The sequence below is a fragment of the Pelmatolapia mariae genome, linkage group LG16_19 (assembly GCF_036321145.2).
Source record: "Pelmatolapia mariae isolate MD_Pm_ZW linkage group LG16_19, Pm_UMD_F_2, whole genome shotgun sequence".
Classification (NCBI taxonomy): Eukaryota; Metazoa; Chordata; class Actinopteri; order Cichliformes; family Cichlidae; genus Pelmatolapia; species Pelmatolapia mariae.
The window spans coordinates 20,724,450-20,746,355 of NC_086241.1; the positions used below are offsets into that span (position 1 = coordinate 20,724,450).

At 39.9% G+C, this 21,906-nt stretch overlaps 2 protein-coding genes across 2 annotated transcripts; both read left to right on the forward strand.

Annotated features, from left to right (window-relative positions):
• The first annotated feature begins 3,145 nt into the window (after positions 1-3,145).
• Positions 3,146-13,005, forward strand: piga (phosphatidylinositol glycan anchor biosynthesis, class A). The gene is made up of 7 exons (XM_063499668.1): positions 3,146-3,243; positions 4,437-4,919; positions 4,994-5,264; positions 7,812-7,944; positions 8,285-8,417; positions 10,955-11,161; positions 12,245-13,005. Exons 2-7 carry the CDS (start codon positions 4,473-4,475, stop codon positions 12,485-12,487), a joined length of 1,434 nt encoding a protein of 477 aa, XP_063355738.1. The 5' UTR covers positions 3,146-3,243; positions 4,437-4,472; the 3' UTR covers positions 12,488-13,005.
• A 652-nt stretch (positions 13,006-13,657) lies between these two features.
• Positions 13,658-18,487, forward strand: asb11 (ankyrin repeat and SOCS box containing 11). Its single transcript, XM_063499244.1, has 7 exons — positions 13,658-13,754; positions 14,009-14,088; positions 14,190-14,297; positions 15,523-15,673; positions 15,755-15,889; positions 17,395-17,583; positions 17,807-18,487. The coding sequence occupies exons 1-7, from the start codon at positions 13,658-13,660 to the stop codon at positions 17,929-17,931; spliced, it is 885 nt and encodes a 294-aa protein (XP_063355314.1). The 3' UTR covers positions 17,932-18,487.
• Positions 18,488-21,906: the final 3,419 nt, after the last annotated feature.

Here is a 21,906-nt window from a genome sequence, read left to right on the forward strand (position 1 = left end):
AATTTAACCACGACTAACATCTCTACTACATACAACCTGGATAAAGAAACTGGCGTCCACTATTTTCACAGTAGACTCAAGACTGAAAGCAACTTCACCTCAGAGCCTAAATGTGAAGTCATTGTCACATACCCATCTGGTAATTATTCATTTTAAATTGTTATTTCAGCAAAGATTGATCTTAGGGGTTCTTCTACCACAATAATGTGATATTAAATGCAAAGACAGTAACAGTTATGATACAGGTAACTGTGGAACATTTCATCAATTATTGTAATTTTTTCTTTTTTTCAGCGAATGCTTCAAGTTCATTGACCAGCCCAGATCCACTTTTCAGGATATTATTTAAAGGGGTCACTGTTGTGTTGGCGCTTGGATTTTTGCTGATTTGGTGCCATCATGGAACATCCCACAGTGAGTTTCATAATGCCACATGAACTGCATTACTGGTTAAACCAGAGTGGTTCTGCTGCTCTTGCTGCAGCTTTTTATCAGCCACTAACAGTTTTGCTAATCTTTGTTGACGTGTGGCTTTGTTACTGTGATTCTCCAATAATTTAATGTTTTATTTGCTCTTTGTTAAGGATTTCCCAGTGACAGAAATGTGGAAAATGGTGACTTCTCTCAGACAAACACAAACTCAGATGAGCTTTAAGTGAGGATGTGAAAGTACTTTATTCTGAGCCAAAGGAGGTGATTAATCACTGCTGATGCAATACTCGCTGTTTGCGAAATCTAGTTTTCATCTTTTGTTCCTGCTCATGGAAACTACACCTATTTTGGAAGCTAAAGGAGGAGGAGACTATTCTCTGTATGCCATTCATCAGATTTCCTTGTGAAGAGTAAAGTCTGAGCTATATATACCAGATGCCAGGTTTTGTTTTTTGTTTTTGTTTTTGTTTTTTTTGTTTTTTTAACTTTTATAAATAAGTAGGTTTAGGGTAATGTGTACAATGTATAGTTAATAGGAAAAAACATTCAGGAGCCAAGTAAGAAATTTGTAAATGATGTTGCTTAACTGTGAAACATCACTGTACTAAGTAGCCGGGCAGCTCTGGTCCCTTTTTGGTAATTAGGTCATCAGCCTTGAAACTGTGACTGCAGTCAGGACAGTATGCCAAAATTTGACGACTGGAGAAGTGTAACGAAATGTGAATGTGTGGCCTTTTTTTTAAGCACCAAAAAGAAAAGTGTATTTTAAAAAAAGAGCAAAACAAACATTCTGTTCAGCAATAATGTGTTTTTTTTAAACTGCATGATGGGTAACTTTTATTTCCTTTTCAGATATTTCATTTCTCTTTAATGAACCATGAACACATGCACACCACATGCTTCAAGAAGAACACAGATCCTGTTTTTGTGTTGTTGTTTTTTTGTCAAGTGTAGCACACTTTCAGTACTCCATCACATAAGAGTCCTGCATGCAAAATTGCAGTTTCAACAAAAAATGTTTTTGTTGTGACAAAGTAACAACATGCAGTAGATGTCTGCTGTAACTAATGTACAGTCATGCGACACACAGTCACATCAGGACATAATTTAAAAAATGAAGTAAATAAAACCTCAGATATTGTGTCATTTCTTATTGATTAAAAAATAAGCCAAATGCAAAAGCATGTGTATTAAATCAAGTACACACTATGATTCAAAAGATCGTATAGCCAGTTTTACTATTGTGGCTTTATCAGTCTTTCACATCACTGTGGAGAAATATCTGACTGTCTGTTTCCATTCACTGAGGTTTGCAGTCATTCATGTGTGACTCTTTTGAGGTTCTGCCACAGCCAGTGAGTCGAGATGAAGGCTGAACTTTCGACTGAGCCATTACAACATCTTTATTCTTTTCTTTTTAAGCCACTCGTTACTAGATTTGCTCTTGTGTTTGGTATCATTGTTGTGTTGCATGATCTTGTGTCCACCAACCTTTATCTATCAGACAGATGGCCTCACATTTGACTCTAGAATCATTTTGTATACAGAGGAGTTCACGGTTGAATCACTGCAAGGTGCCCAGGTTCTGTAGGTGCAAAGCAAGCCAAAATAATTACCCCTCCATCACGGTACTTTTCACTGAGTATGAGGTGGTCAAACGTCTTCACTTTGGTCTTATCTGGGATATTCTTTCAGTATTCTTGTGGTTTCTTCAGGTGTGTGTCTTATCACACATGAATGCTCAAACCTCTGCTCTCACTCTCTGAGGCTCAGTTAATAGAGTAGACTTACCAAGCAGCACCTGGCTGCTCTCCTAATTCCTATGGAAGCAGTAAGGATTGACTTAGTTTTTGATACACTCCTTCAGCATTTTGGCTTCATTTATGTAAAATAAATAATGTAATGTAATAATGTAATTTATGTAAATAATAAATATGACACAGTATATTACGGTACTATTTTTATGTTTGATATGTAAAAGAGCTTTTCACACATTTAAAAAGCTTAGAAGTGAAAGAGGGTGTACTTTCCTTTTACTATGATATTTATAGTCTAATTCAAGTAAAGTTCCCAGGATTATAGTTGGGAGGAATGATGATTAAACCCTGAATGATGTGAAATAGTGTGACAGATCTGACAAGTTTACTTGGAAAATCACTTTTGTGGCGTAAGAAATAGCTATTCATAGAGAAACTGTGCAAAGACGCTTTTTCCTAATTCTTCACATGCCAAACTGGTTTTGGATCACTGCTTCAGTCTGTCATTTGTATCAGTGTTTTGTATTTCACTGAATTTTATATATTTAAGGAAAATATTGCAAAACCTTAATTGTAAAGGCTTAGTCTATAAAAAGCCGTAATCTAAGTTACCAGTTGATAATGCTGTGGAATAAAAGTGTGTAAGTAAATCGTCCCCATTACTTACTTTGTGTGACTTTAACAATGTTAACAATGCTAACAAATTTCCCACGTGTGGGACTAATAAAGGTCATCTTAAAACAACAACAGCAACAAAGCACAAAAAACAGGCATGGTGATAATTTCTGGATTTAGCATTCGCACTAAAAGACGTTTATAACGAGTAAGTATGAAAGAAAAACGCATCTTAACCTTTGGTTTTATTTTACTTGTAAAAAAAACCTCAAAGTTTAAATGTCACATATAGTTTCACTTCCTTGCAGTATACGTCAGCTACCACGTTCCCAGTGACGTAGAGAACACCAGGAAGTAACACAGGCGGCTAAGTGGCTAGCTCGGGGCTAGCATGTAGAAATGAAACCAAATCTGGAAAAAGACTGACTTTCCACCCACGGTAAGGCAGGTTGGACTGTGAAAGCGGTCCGCTGCGATGCTTGTTAAGGCTAAATATGAAAGGGCTTTTGTCGCCATGACGTTTATACATAATGCGAACAAGTGTAAAGCGTAAATGCACTGGAGCACAGAGGAGTTTGCTACCTCACATCAGCAAATCCGTACAAGTGTTTTGTTTCGGTTTGTGTTAATGGGTAGAAGTAGGGAACTTATAGACATGGTAGTACTCTCGGTTTGGTTTTGTCTGTGAGCTGATGTCAAACCCCCACACACTGTGCAAACATGTATGTGATGATATGGATACAAGCTTATTCAGACTGCGCTGCAAAGGTTACTTTGGATGACAATGACCAAGGCAAAAGGTCAAAATGTTTCTTCTTTATTCCAACTTTTTAAATGTTAAATAAAATGTAACATCTCAGCTACAAATCGGCTGCAAAGTTTTAATGTGCGGTTTTGTTCACACTGTCAGAGAGGTGTCGACGTGTAGTGGTGAGATTTTTGTGTTTCTAATTATAAACAATGGAATCACATTTCAGGACAGGTGGACCCAGCAAAGTTTTCTGCCCTTACAAGTGTTTCCAAGGTGCAGGTAGAAGAGGATAAAAACTCAAGAAGTTAAAGCCACAGCAACACTTGCAGGTCAAAGACCAGTGTTGTGGCACGACCAGTCAGAATGCCTATATTACTTTAGGCTTTGAACGTACCATGATTTTTAAAAATTATTAATATCAGTAGACTAAACAATAGAATGCTTATAAAAAATATATTATCGATTGACCCCTCTATCTGTTTTCTTAACCACTTATCCAATTCAAGGTCACAGGACGCTGGTGCCCTTCACATGTATCATTGAGTGAGAATCTGGGTGCTCATGTAATAATATATCTATCGCCCTTTTTTTGTTAATATATTACTTTATAATACTTTTTTTCACCAATGATTCAACTGAGTCAGGTCAAATATATTTACTTTGAAAAATGATTAGCTTAAAAAGTCACTGATGGGAAGCCTCTTTTTTTTTTCCAGTAATTTTTTTAAAATTATTAATCCTCTATTTATCCAGGTAAAAATCTCATCGAGATTCAAATCTCATTTCCAAGACTTGGCATTATGGCAGCTACAGTCAAAACCCATACAACACATAATCCATTAGAATTATACTTATTGTTAACTATTAACTATTTCTTTCAGCACTGATCAAGTACAGAGACACTCAAGAAGCATACCATGGGTCAGCGCCGGAAAGTGGCAGCAGGGAATAACCCTTCATCTCAGAGAAACTCTGGAGTTTCTGCAGAGGCTGCCAGGGTCCACAGCAGGAAGCACAACATCTGCATGGTGTCTGACTTTTTCTATCCAAACATGGGAGGAGTAGAAAGTCACATTTACCAGCTCTCCCAGTGCCTGATTGAAAAGGGGCACAAGGTGGTAATCGTCACTCACGCCTACGGCAGGAGGAAAGGTGTCCGGTACCTGACCAATGGCCTGAAGGTCTATTACCTGCCCTTGCATGTGATGTACAACCAGTCCACAGCCACCACCTGCTTCCACAGTCTCCCGCTGATGCGCTGTGTGTTTGTCAGGGAGCGCATCACCGTCGTGCATGCACACAGCTCCTTTTCTGCCATGGCCCATGATGCATTGTTCCATGCTAAGACCATGGGTCTTAACACAGTACGTGGTTCAGGTAATTTCATGTGTTTCTAACATGATGTTGTTTGAATCACTAAAATGTTTGTCATTTGCAGGTTTTCACTGACCACTCGCTCTTTGGCTTTGCTGACCTCAGCTCTGTCCTGACCAACAAGCTCCTGACTGTGTCGCTGTGTGACACCAACCACATTGTGTGTGTGTCCTACACAAGTAAGGAGAACACGGTTCTACGCGCAGCACTCAACCCAGAGATAGTGTCCGTTATTCCCAACGCTGTCGATCCTACAGACTTCACACCAGACCCCTCCCAGCGACAAGATGACAGGATCACAATTGTTGTCATCAGCCGTCTCGTCTATCGGAAAGGTACTGAGAAATTGCTTTAGACGCTGTTGCGTCTACTTGGAGCAGCAAGGTGCTATGCTGAATAGGTCACAGTTCTTTGTTCAGGCCCTCATCCTAAAACAAGTATTTTACAGTACTTAATACAATAATACAGTGCTGTGCAAAAGGCTTGAGCCACCCAACTTTATTTTTCAAGTAGCTTAAAACTTAGGATATCTTGGTATGGTGTGTAGTGTGTCCTTACATTTGAGGAAACTGGAGAAATGGAGGACAAAAGAATAAGTGACAGTTTTTAAAAATCTATCTACAGCAGATGAAGAGTACCTGAAAGTCATGTGCTTAAGAAACAGGAAAAAATCCAACTAGGACCTGATACAGTAAGAGAGAGATGCACCTGGACCTTCAGCTGATCCATGTACCTACCATTCACTGAAAACTTATCAAAAATGGTGTCAGTGGAAGAGTACCAAATTACACAAGAACTGGACTGCAAATGAGTGGCAGCAGCTCTTATGGGTGAAGGATCCAAATTTGACATTTTTAGTTAAAATCATTGTTATTATGTTTGAAGACGGGCAGGAGAGAGAAACAGTCATTTGTAAAACATGCTGGAAGCTCTGCTAGTTCAGGAAAAGCATCCCTGGAAAGAAAAATGTGCAATCAAACCTGGGCTTAAAGGGTACAGTAAACGTATCTCTGTTTCACTTAATAGTTTTAGAGCTGCAGAAATAAAAATTCAAGCGGGGTTCCTCAAGGATCAGTTCTTGGTCCATTACTCTTTAATTCTTAGTGCTCCCATTTGGCACTTTCATAAAAAATCATAATACATCCTGTCAGTCTTGCATAGATGATACAGTTGCTCCTATCATTTACTTCTGTTCATAAACCAGTGAGCTTCGTTGATGACAGTAACTTCTGGATCTCTCAAAATGTTTTAGAACTGAACAGAGATGAATTTAGAATCAGGCTGCAGACGTGGCCGTGCCAAAAAGAAAACAGTGAAAGTATACACGTCAGGGACAAGAGGAGAAAAAAAAAGAACTCTACTCAAACTGGGCTCCTAACTGGGAGACCGGTTTGAGGACAGTTAAAAAAAAAAAAACACCTCAGCACAAAAAAAAGCACATGAATATTCACATCTTACCACCATGACAGGACGTGACATGCAACGGGGGCGAGGGTATGGGGTAAGGAATGATCCGGTGCAGACAGCAGCCATCTTGTCCTGCAGCTGTTTCCAGCGGTGGACAGACCTGCTGTCTGCATCAGGTGGGTAGCAAGCATCTGGGGTGTCTGGAATGGGGGAGGGTAATGAGTGTACATCTGTGTCAGTGTGTGTGTGTGTGTGTGTGTGTGTGTGTGTGTGTATATCCTGTGTTCACCCGGTTAAGCAAAAGTCAACAGTCCTGAGCCGACGCATGTGTCCACAGTCCCGTCATCAGGGAAGAATTTGTTGTTCCGGAGCGGCATGAGTGAGGCAGATGGTTGTTTGGGTTAATGCGAACAACTGCATCCAATTTTGCAGTTGGTCTAATGTCCATAACTGGTCACCAGGTCAATCAATTTCCCATTGCAGAGCCGTGAGCTTCTCCAAGATCTTATCCAGGACAGGTGGCTAAACACAGTCTCAGTACTCACGGCTTGCCCATCAGCTTGTTCAGAATCTTTTGCATACACTGTAAATATATTGCTCCAGTACTTTTTTGGCTTCCAGTTCAATGCAGAATTACCCGTAAAATCCTTTTATTGGTTCATAAAACTCACACTGGTTTGGCCTCCCAGTGCAATAAGTTGCAGTAGACCTCTCAGGTCATCAGGTCTAGATCTTTTAACTGTTCTCAGAAAAAGATCAAAGCATGCCAAGAAAGTTTACCGTTACTGTAGCTGTGTTCTTTGGAACATAGTGCCTTGCTGACCCAAGATGACTTACATCTGTGCCGACAAACAAAAGCACAGGCTTAAGTGTGTGTGTGTGTGTGTGTGTGTGTGTGTGTGTGTGTGTGTGTGGACGGGTATTAACATCTTCATGGGGACCAAAAATTGGTAGTTTACTATACTTGTGGGGACAATCAGCCCTCGTGGGGACCAAAATCCCGGTCCCCACGAGTTTGAAGGCATTTTTGAGACTCAAAATGTGGTTTTAGTGTCAGGGTTACAATTAGGTTATGGTTAGGTTTAGGGTCAGGGTCAGGGTTAGGCATTCATTTTTGATGGTTAGGGTTAGGGTAAGCGGCTAGGGAAAGCATTGTGTCAATGAGATGTCCCCACAAGGATATAAATACACACATGCGTGTGTGTGTGTGTGTGTGTGCGTGTGTGTGTGCGTGTATGTGAGAAACTTGGACTTTCTTTTTGTAAAGTTTGTTATTTTCACTGTCTTAAGGCATTATAGACTTACTCTTATTTTGATGTATTTACCTTCTATGTTAAGGACATTAAGGTTACATGTAATGAAATGTACTATGTAACTAAAATAGCCATTGCCTTTGCCTTCCATATGAACCTCAGTAGAGAACTCCATTACTCTAATAGTGGAAGGAAGTCTTCACTTTCTTTCCTTCTTTGCAGGAATTGATCTTCTTGGTGGAATAATCCCGGAGCTTTGTCTCAAACATCCTTACCTCCACTTCCTGATTGGCGGAGAGGGACCAAAGAGAATTGTTCTGGAGGAAGTGAGGGAGAAATACCAACTACATGACAGGTACTGCTGGATGCGCTTATTTCCTGAGATAATGATGTCGGCATCTTTCAGGATCTATTAAAGCATGTCTAAGTATTAGTATATTAAATCGTGTCTTTATTACAGCTTTTAGTTCACTTTTCTTTCCACAGGAGCAAATCTCATATAAAGAAACTTTCTGTAGTATATTAAAGAACCAACACTATTATAGAATTTAATTAACTGGAATTTACTGCCATTGTTTTCTGTTTCCTTTACGTTTATTCAACACCTGGAAATGATTGTAGATTAGTAGATAAACCCAGGGTCAATCACTGGGTTCCTGAGTAAAGGTGCTACCACTGTGTTTTGATCTGCACAGGGTACGTCTGCTGGGCGCTCTGGAGCACAAAGATGTGCGTGGGGTTTTGGTTCAAGGCCACATCTTCCTCAACACGTCGCTGACTGAAGCGTTCTGCATGGCCATTGTGGAAGGAGCCAGCTGTGGACTGCAGGTTTGCTGCGGTTTCTGTTCCTCTAGCCATAAACCACATTAAGTTCCACTGTGATGCGGTTAGCTGCTGTCTGACAGATCTAAGGTCAATGATATGAAGTCCGGTAGCAGTGACTCTCGGTGTCAGGATTTCCTTATTTCGCTTTAAGTGAAACAGAATGAAAGCGCTTTTTTGAGATAAACACACCAAACATTTAAGAATATATCTTTAATACAAATGGGAGAGGGCACATCTTGCTGCTACAAACATGCCACAACCTGAAGGATGGTTTAACCAGATTAGCTACATGATGCTATTAGATTGTGGGGATAAACTTGTACATGCTTGTCATTACATGGTGCAATATTTCCTTCTAGCTTTATCATAGTATCGATTTTAACAAGGCACTCTCGTTTACTCACCATTTAGCGTGCCAATCTCTTAAGTTAATGACATCTTCTGATGCACAGCCAGTCATTTTATTGGAAACAGGCCAATATGTGACCTAAGTTGCCCCCAGTAGTCATCCAAGGGGCGACAGATCTAACACTGAATCTTTAGACCTTAAGCTCAGTTCGTGTTACAAATCTAAGCAAAAAAAAATGCAGAGAAACTTTTAGTTTTTTATAGAATATATAATAATGTAATAATGAAAATTAGACTTTATCAAGACGAGGCACTCTCAGATCACAGAAGCAGCTCTGTGAAAGCCCATTCGGCCGAGCGGAGCCAGCACAACTCAGCTGAAGATGGTGAAGTGTTCTTGTGGCAGATTCGCCGTGGGCGTGTGCTCGTAGGTGGCAGCTCGTCTCATACCGCTGCTTTAAAAAAACTCAAGTACATGAGGGAGACGTGGGAGAGGGAGGATAGACCTTTATGTAAGAGCGGCAAATACCAGACAGCAGCTAACCGCATCACAGTGGAACTTAATGTGGTTTATGGCTGGAGGAACAGAAACTGGAAATGTCATTCTTGTTATCTCGTGACGTTAGACCCACAGATGGAAAAAAGTAACCTGAGAATCCATGAGAGAATGCTCTTACCTCCAGGTTGTTTCCAAAATAAATTACGTTGGGAGCTTAATTTCTTTTGGGATGAAAATGCCTTCGAGCTAACAAACAGGCCCGTTTGTTACTCTTTCCTACTAGAGGGAATCCTGAGGTTTCATATCTATAGGGAAAAAAAACGGGGAAACACACGTCGGTGGCATTTAATAACGTAATACCCTTTTGAACTTTCTTAGTCAGACTGTATGATGAATTATACTCTGGAGTCAGAAGCCCGTTTGGCAGATTCTTACACAGATATGCGTACAGAGATTACACACAAAAAAAGTTACTAACGGGAAGACACATGGAGTAACCGCTCTTTATCTGTGATTTATTGGGACACGTAGGTTGGACATAAAGTTGAACATAAGTTGAACTGTGCCATAACACAGGGCAAGAAAGGAGACAAGCACAATGCAGCAACTTCTAGTGTAAAGTGTGAATGCTGTTGGGTGTGTATATATACGCCTTTATCTTTAACACCTTGAGCTCAATCAATAATGAATCTATCAGTAAAAATGTTTTTAAAGACAATTCAGTTAGTAAACCGGGAATTCTTTACTCTAACATTTTTTTGTTAGTAATATTCCAGTAAAGTGGAGTTTGTTTGGGAAGCGTTTGGATACTTGTGTTGATTGCTCTCATATGTCACTTTATTAGGTATACCTCGCAGATACTGGGTTAGACCCTGTTTTGCCTTCAGAACTGCCTAAATTTGTCATGGCACAGAAATGGATGTGGCAAAGGTTAAAATATCAATACTACAGTCTAAATATCAGGAGAGCAAATCAATATGCTTTCAGATGTGTGGCTACATGTTGGTGACCTTTTCCTGGATTCTGGCTCCACTGACAGGTGAGTCATGACTGGTAATCGGCGTGGGTGGCATGTTGAACCTCGCCTCATCAATTAACATCACATTTAGGAGGTCAATTGAGGTCAATGAGAACCTCCCTTTTCACCACATCTCAAAGCTCAGTCCACTTGAGCTAATTGTGACGTTCAAGAAACCAGTTTGATGATTTGAGCTTTGTGACACACAATTTTCTCCCAGAGAACTCCGAAGCATGGAATATTTTCTTCTTTTTGGCTGATCAGATATTTGCTATAACAAGCAGCTAAACAGGTGTACCTAATAAAGTGGCTGGCCAATGCATTTCATTTTCCATGACTCCTAATCTTTTTAACTTTGTACATCTTTGATTGAAATGGACACGTTGCCATAGTGATGTGAAAGTGGGTACACCCTGACATCACTGTTTGAGGTTCCAGGTACAGCAGAGCTTCCTTTTTCAGGTGTCCACAGAGAGCTGTGGTGCTAGATTTAGCTTGAGGTCAAACACACATAGTGGAATATTGCTAATAATCATTCTATGACATATTTTATACGTCAGGAAAGCTTCTGTTTTTCTGTGCTGTCTTTTTTGCGTGCGTGTGTGTTTGTGTGTGTGTGTATTTGTGTGTCAGCATCTGGTTTTTTGTTTGTTTGTTTTGTCTCTGTTTTCTTAGGTGGTTAGCACTCGTGTGGGAGGCATTCCTGAGGTGTTACCTGAGGATTTGATTACCCTGTGTGAACCCACCGTCCGTTCATTGTGCGCCGGTCTGGAAGCGGTCATCGCTCGGCAACGATCGGGCAACGTCCCGCCGCCTGCTTCCATTCACGCGCGCGTGCGAAACCTCTACACCTGGAGGAATGTTGCAGAGAGGACCGAGAAAGTAGGTTCACCAAAGACACCCACACTGGACCGTGTGCATGTAACGGCTTGTTTTACATTTTTGAAGAAAATGCTATCAAAGCATAACATTTTATTGTGGAAAATAAAAGACACAGGTGTGCTCTTTCATCACATTTTCATAAATTGAAAACAGTAATTTAAAGTCACTTACTCTGAATCTTGATCGGATAACTCATTGGACGACTGCAACATCAGATAAGGCGTCCAGGTTACCAGACTTTGCATAAACATGTTTTCTCTAAACATTTCCCACAGTATCTGATTTCTAAAAACTCTCTCTCATTTCATGCTTAGAAACTTGTGAGGTTTAAACTGATAAAAAGCTGAGGCACATCAAATTTATCTTGAGTGTCTTTGTTTTTTCTTTAATTGTACAACATGCTCAAACACATCTAACCTGGAGAGAAGCTTTGCTCATTCATTAATTATTTCTTATGGTTATTTTTGTGTCGGTGCAACCACTCTCTACCAAATATGCTCTTAAAAGGTACGGGAAAACCTCTGCCGTATGCAAATTCCTGTATGAAACTCTCTCTCTCAAGCTCGACAGTCACGCAAGGCGGCTAGACCTGACAGTTGTGTTTTGTTTTGTTTTTTGCTATTTTCAAAGTGCTTGGCATTGCTACATGGCTCTGTTAAACAGTGGCATGCCTTTAAAAAAATAAGCTAGAGCCTCTGCAGTGTGTTAAAGTGCACTCTGTCAACCCTGAAGTCGTTGTCAATTTGTAAGCAGAGCTCGGCCTGTGAAACATCACAGCACATTCAGGTACACCCTGTGAACTCTCAAAACTTGTATTCAAATAGTCAGAAAGGTTTTTAAAATACAGAAGTTTCTATTCTGTAATCAGCCATTTTTTCTTCTTCTTTCAAAGCATTTTTTAAAAAATAAACACAGCAAAACAACAACAACAACAAAAGTCGATTTCAGTTTTTAGAATTTCTAAAACAAATCCAAATCTAATCCTAAAAAAAAAATGTAATCCAGTTTATGCCTAGGTGGTGGTCTTTACATGTTTAACTACTGAAGGACACTAAGGTAATCAGTGTGTTTTTTCCCTGTCAGGTGTACGACAGGGTGGTCGGAGAGGAAGTTCTTCCCCTGGACAGACGGTTACGGAGGCTGAGGGCTCACTGCGGCCCCGTCGCTGGCTCCATCTTTGCGTTTGTGGCCGTGCTGGACTTCCTCTTCCTGCTGCTCCTGCGGTGGCTGGTGCCAGATGGGGTCATGGATCTCGCCGTCGACGCCACAGGCCCTCAACGACAGTGGAGACAGAAAAAGAGCCATAAAAATGACGCTTACTCCTGACGTGCCACGGAGAGAGCAACAGAAACAGAAAGTTGATGACAGTGACCTCTCAGCACCTCTGCCTCTCATCAAACTGCTTATAGAAGTTTCGTATGTGATCTTCATGGTGCGGACTAACATTTTGTTTACATTTACTCACCAAAAGGGAGTTGGTGGAAGAAACTTTTTTAAATAACTGGAATTTGTTGCACACCTTGAGAATTTATTAGCACTTTTTGAAAATGTAAAGATGACATTGAACAGAGGGGGTAAAGGGCTGGCTGCTTTTAAGCTCACAGGGAAACAAAGCTACTGTAACGTACTTATCGAGAGACCTCAAAGTTTGTTTTTTAAATAAAATCCACTCTTTTGTGAAGCGTGTCAGAGCATGTTTGTTTATCATGAATGCCATGGCTCCGTAGTGCAGCAGTGTACACACTCCTACCTGCTGCGGTACCTTTGTAAATGAGGAAGCATCTAAAAGTAGCTTTCGTGATTGCCACTCCTTTGAAACCTGCGAGATTTTTTTTTCTTCAAATGATAAATAAACTTTCAGAAAACCCAACGTGGGAACTAAAGTGTACTTTCTAATATATATGGTATGTACTATGTTCTCACATGTAATTTTTGCAGATCCTGGAGAGGCATCAAAGAAATATTTTCTTTTGTAGATGAATCTGATTGTAAGGAAGAGTGCCCAAAAAAAAAAAAAATCACAACCTTGTGAAAAAGGAGCTGATAAAGAGGTGTCGCTCTTCAGGGTCAGCGACGGTGATTTGCAAAACAGAAACAAACATCATATCAAGAAGTTCAGCAAGAAGATCAGTGTTAAGACAAAATGTTTCTGTTGGAGCTAGGGACTTTTTTTTTAGTTAGTTTAAGGCATTTCATTTAGTTCATGTGGCGATAATATATTTAAGGGTCTTATGGGGCTTGTCCTGGTCTGTGTGTCTTTAAGTGCTTTGTTGAAGACGCCTCAGGATCATTCTAGCAGCTATTGTAATGTAATGTATGCACATACCGTTAACTCTGGCCATGCACTGGGGTGAGAGTGGGTGGAAGGTGGTAATGTGGGGGAGGTGACCAAGGGCCCAGATAAGAGAGTGAGGAAGGCCAGATTCAGGTTTGTGTATCTGGCTGGGTGAGCTGGGTGAAGGAGGTGAAGGAATCTGCTGCTGTTTCATTTTCATCATGGCTGCTGTGCAAACAGACGTTTGCCTGTGGTCGCAACCTTGGGAGAGGCCTTTGTCCATCTACGGAGGGTTGGTGTGTAACTCGCTGATGGCTGGTGAGTTTAATGTTTGTATGGTTTTTTTTGCATCACAGTGTTTCAGGCCTAAAAGCTTTCCATGTAAAGTCTGATGCTGCTGTAGACAATAAAATCTGGGATGAAACCGGTTTAGCATTTTAGGGTTGCGGTCATGTTGAGAAACCAGAAGTGTGTATGTATGTGAATGAGGTTACAGTAGAGAGAGAAGGATCTCTTGGTCTTTGTGCTTTCTGAATGTGGAAACATAACTAATTTGATTCTCTGTGTCTCAGACTTCTGGTCTGACAGAACTCCGCTCCATGAAGCGGCCTTTCAGGGTAGACTCCTCCACCTCAGGGCCCTTATCGCTCAGGTAACCTTAAATCTTGATTTGTACGTCGAGTACTTACAGTCTACAACCCGAAGACTTCTTGAGAAGAAGTCAAATGAAAATCCTCTGATCTCTCCCTGCAGGGCTTCCATGTTGACACAGTCACCATGGACGGGGTCACGCCGCTCCACGAGGCTTGCCTCGGGGGTCGTTACGCTTGTGCCAAGTTTCTTTTGGATAATGGAGCAAATGTAAGAAGGATTAGTTTAATTTTTCTGTCATCAAAAAAACCCACAAGTTTTATTTTGCTTATCCTTTTTGAACTTGATGCCTGATGGAGATTATAGATCCTTTGGCTATTGTCCAAAACAAATGTGAGGTCAGGCATAAATTTGATTTATGTGACGTGAGATAATTAGGAGATCATCGCTCATTCTTGGTATTTCTTTCTTAGACAAACAAAGACTTGGAAAATGATTCTGTTTAACGTGTCTAGCATTAAGGTTTCATCAAAAAAAAAAAGAATAAACCTACACAAGTATAAGAACGTCATATCGTAAACCCTCCTTTGTTGTGCTAGCATGGTCTCAAACACGTTTCAGAACCTCAAAACTTTGAAATTATGTACAGATGCGCCCTAAAGAGGTTACAGAAAAAGCTACATTTTTTAAAAAATATATTAAATTGAGAGCATTTGGGTTGGAAATGCAGGCATTAAAAGTCTTTTTTTCCAAATAAAGATTATTTTTGCACTCATAAAACAAATTATTTTATCTGATATTTTGTATTTAGTGTTAAGAATTTATGTACCGTCTCATTGCTTTGATCATACATGAAAGCGGATCCCTTCACTTTTGATTTGAAAAGTATTTGATGGATTGAAACTCAATCCTAAACTTCACATACACTAATAAAACACTGGGGGTGGGGGGAATCTAACAATTCGTTTTATCATCGTAAAGTTGATATAAAGCCTTGGCATTGTGTCACAAGAGAGTAAACCCAGCAAATGGACTTTAGGCCTTCAAGTATTAAAAACATAGTTAATGCAGTTCTTTTGGTAAACCAATTAATTTACAGCTGAAAAAATCTGCACCTCAGTCACATCTCAGTTGCTTGATTTGATTGATTTTAGCATCGTACTCACTTTCCTGTAAATTTCACTACAGGATGCCTGAAATTGTGCAGCTCAAAAAGAGCTGAGGTCATTTGAGAACTCACAGGTTCTCCTGCTTTAACACAGATTTTTATTTTCACACACTTTAAACCACACCTGGTGTTTTTGCTGAAGAGTTTAGATTATCCTGGAGAAAGGTCAGAGCTGAAATCTGCATGCAAAGAGACCTTCAGTTGTTGGTTGTCTTGTGTGTTTGCTCTGTTTGAGCGTTTGTGTATGTTTGTGTCACATGCATGAATAAATAAATGAGGTACACTGTGTTCTTTTGGATGCATTTTCTCACAAACATCATTCTCAAGGCAATGGCAGTGTCAACAGATGGCGCCACACCTCTCTTCAATTCCTGCAGCAGCGGGAGCGCTGCCTGCCTCAAGCTCATCCTGCAGCACAGTGCCTCCATCCACACCACCTACCAGCTGGCATCTCCAATCCATGAGGCTGCCAAGAAAGGTACACAAAGGTATCCATTTGCAAGAAATTTCTGGTTATGAATGTGGACTACATGTCAGCATTTATCATCTTCTCCTCCAGATCACAGAGAGTGCCTGGAGCTGCTGCTGTCCCGTGGAGCTCAGATTGATCTGGAGCTGCCGGACATTGGGACGCCGCTCTACTCTGCCTGCATGGCCCGGGCTGCGGCCTGTGTAGAGGTGCTGCTGTATTCAGGTAATATAAGTCAGGAATAATCACCAGTCACACCTTTGCTTTTTGTTTGCTTCACTTCTAATATTACATACAAGCTGTGGCAAGCTAAATAAAATATCATAGAGAGCTGCAAACACACATCTCTGTGGTAAAGGAAGGATTTTTACTAAGGAAAGTAAAATTCAAAGAGAAATATTAGCTAAATATACTTAGAAGGAGCTTTATTGTTACTCTGAGCGTGTTCTGTTTTTTATTTTTTATATTATTAGATTTTTATTACTGACACATTAAGTAGAATTCAAATATCAATATTATTTATTTCAAATGCTGCCAGATTTTTCAGTTTACTGGATACAAATTTAATGTAATCTGTTGAAGAAACGTTACAGTGGATGCACTTCCTAACCCAACCCCAAGTTTCAAACCAGGAATCTCTCTTATGTTCAGCAAATGTGTAAACCACGACACTACTGTCTGTGTAGGTCCTGGTAGTTTTAAGAGCTTGAAAAAAAGGGAGTTGAATGTATCACCTCCCATCCATCATGTTTCTTCAGTTCTGACCTGAACATAACTAAAAAGGTGTCTTAGATGAGAGGTGAAACATCTTCACAACCTCAGCGAAGTCCAGCTGCCTTCTTTCAAGCTCTTTACACCATGATACTCATCATGAGAAGTAAAACAACAAGAACCCCGTCTGATTAATCTTAAATCATGTACAGTCATGAAAATTAGTTAAACTTTTCACTTTTTTCCACTCTTTTAATGACACAAACCAGTCCATCAAACAGTTGTTTCAGCAAACACAGTAACAGCTCTTTTATTTGCCGTATACCGTTGTAAAAAAAAAAGAGAGAAAGAATCAGATAAAAAAAACAACTTCTTGATTCTTAAACTGAGTCAGAGTTGCAATGATTAGTTAATTATTTCATTTAGTGTTTTCTCAAGCGAGAGGATTCCTTCCTTTGACATAATTTTGTTGTGAAGCTTTTCTCCTGTGCCGCCTTTCATCTTTGGGACTTAAATGCTCAAACTAGACTGCATATTTTCGAGTTTGGCTCTGCTTATCAGACAAACCGAGGCACTTGAAGGTGTCAGTTGACATTTAACATGTCTGTCTTGGATTTTGCACGTTTGAAACGATAATCGCTGAGCAAAGGTGAACCAACAGAGGAGAGAACCGTTCGTTCCAGCTATATAATATGTAAATACAGCTGACATTTTTTGTTCCTGCTGGGCTCTGAGTTACTTTTAGTGGCACACTCTGCAGTTTCTCTCTTTCACTTTCCATCGGAGCAGAAACTCGGTGTCACAGTTCACATCAGCACACGTTTAAAAGCTTTTCTAATCAATCCAACCTGTCAGACGTGTGCTTTGGATTTATTTTTGAAAACTTTTTCATTAGTAGCTAATATATAACAACATGCTGCTTTAACAATAAATCACTTACAACACACGGATGAGTTTTAATCAGAATTGCGTGATTTGTGTGCTGTTAGGTGTTGAACTGTGCTTGCATGTTTGAGCAGGAGCAGATGTTCAGATCGGATGTGGGCCGGACAGTCCTCTGCATGCTGCAGTTTTGGGGGGAGGAGCTGACGTTGTGCATCTTCTCCTGGACTTTGGAGCTGATGGGTGTCGCAGGAACGCCGAGGCGAAGACTCCTCTTGATCTGTCGAAGCCAAACAGCTCAGTGAGAGCTGCACTGCTGAGCAGAGGTGTGTTATTGTCCTATCATTGTTTCATATTGTTATTATTGTTTTACATTGTTTCTTTTTAATGGCATTTTTATATTGTTAAGCACTTTGTGCAGCATCGTCTGTCTGGAAATGTCCTATATAAATAAATTTGACTTTGACCTTGACCTTTGACCTTTTTGCACTTACATAGAGGACTCTCACTTCCTTTTATTAACAGCTGTGACCTGTCTCCTGTTTCCAGGTCCCTGCTCTCTGTCTCAGCTCTGTCGCTTACGTATTCGTCGAAGTCTCGGAAGGAGTCGTCTGCACAGGGCCTCCAGCCTCTCTGTCCCTCACAGTATCAAGGACTTCCTCCTCTACCGATGACACATCTCTGCCATCCTTCGCTTTTTTTTTTTTTTGCTTCGCCATTCAAGAAGAAAGGATAAAAGGCGTCCACATTCAGAGAGTTTTCATCCATAGCTTCATAATTCAGATGCTTTTAGTATTATAATAACATCTTTCTGAGAATTGTGCAATGAAATATTTTGGATACAAGGGAGGGACGCTTCAGGATAAGCTCTGTTCATCCTGCAGGGACTTTAATGTATCAGGTTTTTGTATTTTTGTACTTTCTTTTCAGCGCTCATGAATTTTACATGATTCCAAAATGTTTTTAAAGTTGAACATCGCCAATTTTACACATCAAAGTCTTTTATGTTTGGGAGTACTTGTGCATATATTAAAAAAAATAAGTTGTATAAAAACTGTAACTCCACAGGAAGCTTTGTGGCTGTCATTTGAATAAGCATCAGCTGGGGGTGAAAACTGCAGATCAGACCTTTTTGTAGCTTTGTAGCAACCACAGACTGTGTGCCTATGAGTACAACACAGGAGAATTCACACCACTAATGTTAGAGAGTTGCATTCTGGGTAATGCAGGTGGCAAGTTTTGAAAATAAAAAACAAACAAACAAATTTTGTGTTAAAATAATTTTCTCATAAATGTTTCCAATGGTTGTGTAAACTTTAAATGTGGCCTGTTTTGTTCAAATTTCTGTGTTTTTTTTTGTGGAATCTTTCATAGTAGCTTTAGTACACGGGCCGAGGTGGTCGTGTTAGGCACATCATCTCTCTGACATCACACAGAGTAAGACTGAGTGTTTCTGAGCACCTCACAGCATGCTTTATAACTGCTTTAAGTCTGGCATTGTCCTTATCTTGGACAACAATACTCAGATATGCTGCGTGATGTTGGTACCAACAGGCCCAAGAAAATATCCGCACAACAATAATCCCCAGCAGCCTTAATCAATGATACATCATCTGAATGTTGCAGCAGAATTCCCATCAGACCAGGAAACAATTTTTAAATCTTCTGTTGTCCAGTTTTGATGATCTTGTGTCAATTCTAGCCTAATGTGTTCTCCTGCTGCTGTTGCTCGTCTGCTACATTTCACTGTGATTTCAAGGATGTTCTGCATTTCTTTGTCTTCTCTGAGTCACTGTTGCCTTCCTATCAGCTTGAAACAGTCTGATTATTCTCCTCTGACCTCTGACATCACCGAGACGTTTTCCCCAAGAGAACTGCTGCTCCGTGGATATTTTATCCTTTTCATTCAATTCTCTGTAAACTCACAGCTGGAAATTCAACACGGCATCTTGACCATTCCTACATGGATAAATGTACTATTTGCTGCAATGTGATTGGCTCATTAGATATTTCTGTTAATGAGCAGTTGAAAAATAAAGTGGGCGGTGAGTGTATTTATGTCACAAGACCCACCTCAAACACCATCCTGAAGAGAACAAAGCTTCTGGAGACAAACTGTTTTATGCTTGATTACGACTGAGCTGCGTGTGAATGATACATTTGTGTACTTGCACATGCTGTGGCTCAAAATAAGAGATTAATAATGAGGGGCAGAAAAATAAAAACAAAATAAACTGAAGGAAAACAGCAGCTGCAGTAAAGGATCCAAATAACTGAGGGTTAGAGTGTGTTTTGTGGCTGATGTTGCTCAGGGGGAATTAATTTTCTGACTTCAAATGTCACTCTGAAAGGTCACCTCTGCAAAGACCTGAAAGAACTTGTTGGAACAGATTTAACTTGACGTGTCTTTACCGAGACAGCAAAGAAAAACCTCAGCCTTCAGGAAAGGCTTTGTAAGGGCTGTATATAGCATGTACCGCTGATTTGTAAAGGTGTGCGTTATAATGAGTCTCCTGCTGCTCAGTTTGAAATTCAGCACTTACCATCAAACGTCTGATATAGAATTAGGCCTTAATTCATTGCTGATTCATTCAGAGATTACAAAAAAACTCAATCGGGCAATTAAATAAAATTATTACCAGCAAGATGATTTTATGTCTCAGTTCTGAGCTCCATTCGGTCCATTTATGTGTATTTATTCTTCACATTTTTACCACTGTACATTAATTTTTGTTGGGATTGACATTCTTACTCTGACAAAGGACGACACGGAGCAGTTGAGGTTATATTTCGTGACTAAAAATTAGTCACAAAATAAAAATTTAATTGAATATTCATCCAAATAAAAGAGATGAAACAACAACAGGTTGCTTTTAATGGCTGCAGCAATACATCAAAAGAAAAAAAGGCTGTTGGGTTAATCTTCAAACACGTTACTCTGAAGCAACAAATATCTGCTGAATGCAACTGATACACTGCACATCTGTACACAAGCAATCAACACTTCACTACCTCACATTACTGCACACACAATGTGTGATATCTCACAGTTTTAATAATGGGATAAAAAAAAACAGCCAATAAATGTGGCTTAATGTTTCTCTGCAGTACACTGAAGCGCACAAGTTACTGCGTTCAGCTTGAAAATTTTACAGCTCATGAACTTTCAAATGTCACAGGCGATTGCTCCTCCGCTGACATTTTTCCTTAAAAATGGCATACTGTAGATATAAACAAACAACAAAATAAATATTGAGCCATTTCATGCATGGTTCACAATGCAAGTGGGAGTGGAACACGTCATTTAATGCAACAGAAAACTATACAATATACAACAACACCCGGTTTTATTTCGCATGGTTTGTGGTTTTACATCTGCAAAGATTTGAGATAAACGTCTGCATCATGTTTTTAAAGAAGCCTTCATATAACTTTTTTATATTTAGGATTATAGGTTGACAGATGTTCATATTCAAATGCACTCATTGACCACCTTATTAAGGGTTCACAAATATCTAATTAGCCAATCACATGGAAGCAAATTAATGTATTTAGGGATTTAGACATGATCAAGGCGACCTCCTTAATTTCAAACCGAGCATCACAATGTGGAAGAGATGTGATTTAAGTGACTTTGAACGTGATATTCTTTGTTTCAAAAAATGCTGATCTCCTTGGATTTATTCCCATTAAACTCTCTTAAGGGTTTACAGAGAATGGTCTGAAAAATAAAAAATATCCAACGAGCTGCAGTTCTCTGGGTGAAAATGTCTTATTGATTTCAGGGGTCAAAGGAGAATAGTCAGGCTCATTTGAGTTAATAGGAAGGCATTATTAATTCAAATAACTCGTTACAGCCCAGGTCTGCAGAAGAGCATCTCTGGATGGGCTACAGCAGCAGAAGACCACACTAGGTGCCACTCCTGTCAGCTAAGGACAGGAAACTGAGGCTGCATTGCCTGGTTCAATGGGTTCTAATTTCTGCTGGACCCTTTGATTAGTAGGATCAGGAATTGGCATAAACATGAACATAGGAATGCATCCTGTGTTGTATCAATTGTTCAGGCTGCTGGTGGTTTAATGGCGTGGGCGATTTTTCCCTTAAAACCACCAGAGCATCATTTAAACACCCAAGCCTACCTGAGTATTGTTGCTTATCATGTCCATCCTATTATGACACTGTGTATCTATCACTGATGGCTGCTTCCAGCAGGATAACACACCATGTCATCTCAGGTGTTTTCTTGAACATGACAATGAGATCACGGTACTCACATGGCCTCCACAGTCACCAGATCTTAATCCAGCAGCCATGGATGTGCAGCTGATCTGCAGCAACTCTGTGATGTTGTTGTATCATTGTGAAGAGAAATCTCTGAAAATTCTTACTAGTATCTTTTTCCATCAAACTCGGTTTAACTCAGTACTAGTATGGTGTACATAACAAAGTTGCTCGTGAGTGTATGGTTTTTTTTTTTGCCTTTCTATTTTTGTGCAGCGCTGAGATCAACTCATTATACATTTCCTCATACAGTAACATATGACAGGCACAGCCTGCAACACTAAGCAGTGGTTTTAGTTTATCCATAACATCTGCTTGTATTTTAACAGATATGATTTATACAGTTTCACACAAAACAGATTTTTTT

What these genes read in the sequence shown, in the direction of transcription:
- piga (XM_063499668.1), top strand. Translation starts at nt 4,473, where the DNA reads ATGGGTCAGCGCCGGAAAGTGGCAGCAGGGAATAACCCTTCATCTCAG. An exon ending in AGACCATGGGTCTTAACACA is followed by an intron (nt 4,920 to 4,993) that starts GTACGTGGTTCA and finishes TGTCATTTGCAG; the next exon opens with GTTTTCACTGACCACTCGCT. An exon ending in TTGCAGAGAGGACCGAGAAA is followed by an intron (nt 11,162 to 12,244) that starts GTAGGTTCACCA and finishes TTTCCCTGTCAG; the next exon opens with GTGTACGACAGGGTGGTCGG.
- asb11 (XM_063499244.1), top strand. Translation starts at nt 13,658, where the DNA reads ATGGCTGCTGTGCAAACAGACGTTTGCCTGTGGTCGCAACCTTGGGAG. An exon ending in GTGTAACTCGCTGATGGCTG is followed by an intron (nt 13,755 to 14,008) that starts GTGAGTTTAATG and finishes TCTGTGTCTCAG; the next exon opens with ACTTCTGGTCTGACAGAACT. An exon ending in AGCTGCACTGCTGAGCAGAG is followed by an intron (nt 17,584 to 17,806) that starts GTGTGTTATTGT and finishes TCCTGTTTCCAG; the next exon opens with GTCCCTGCTCTCTGTCTCAG.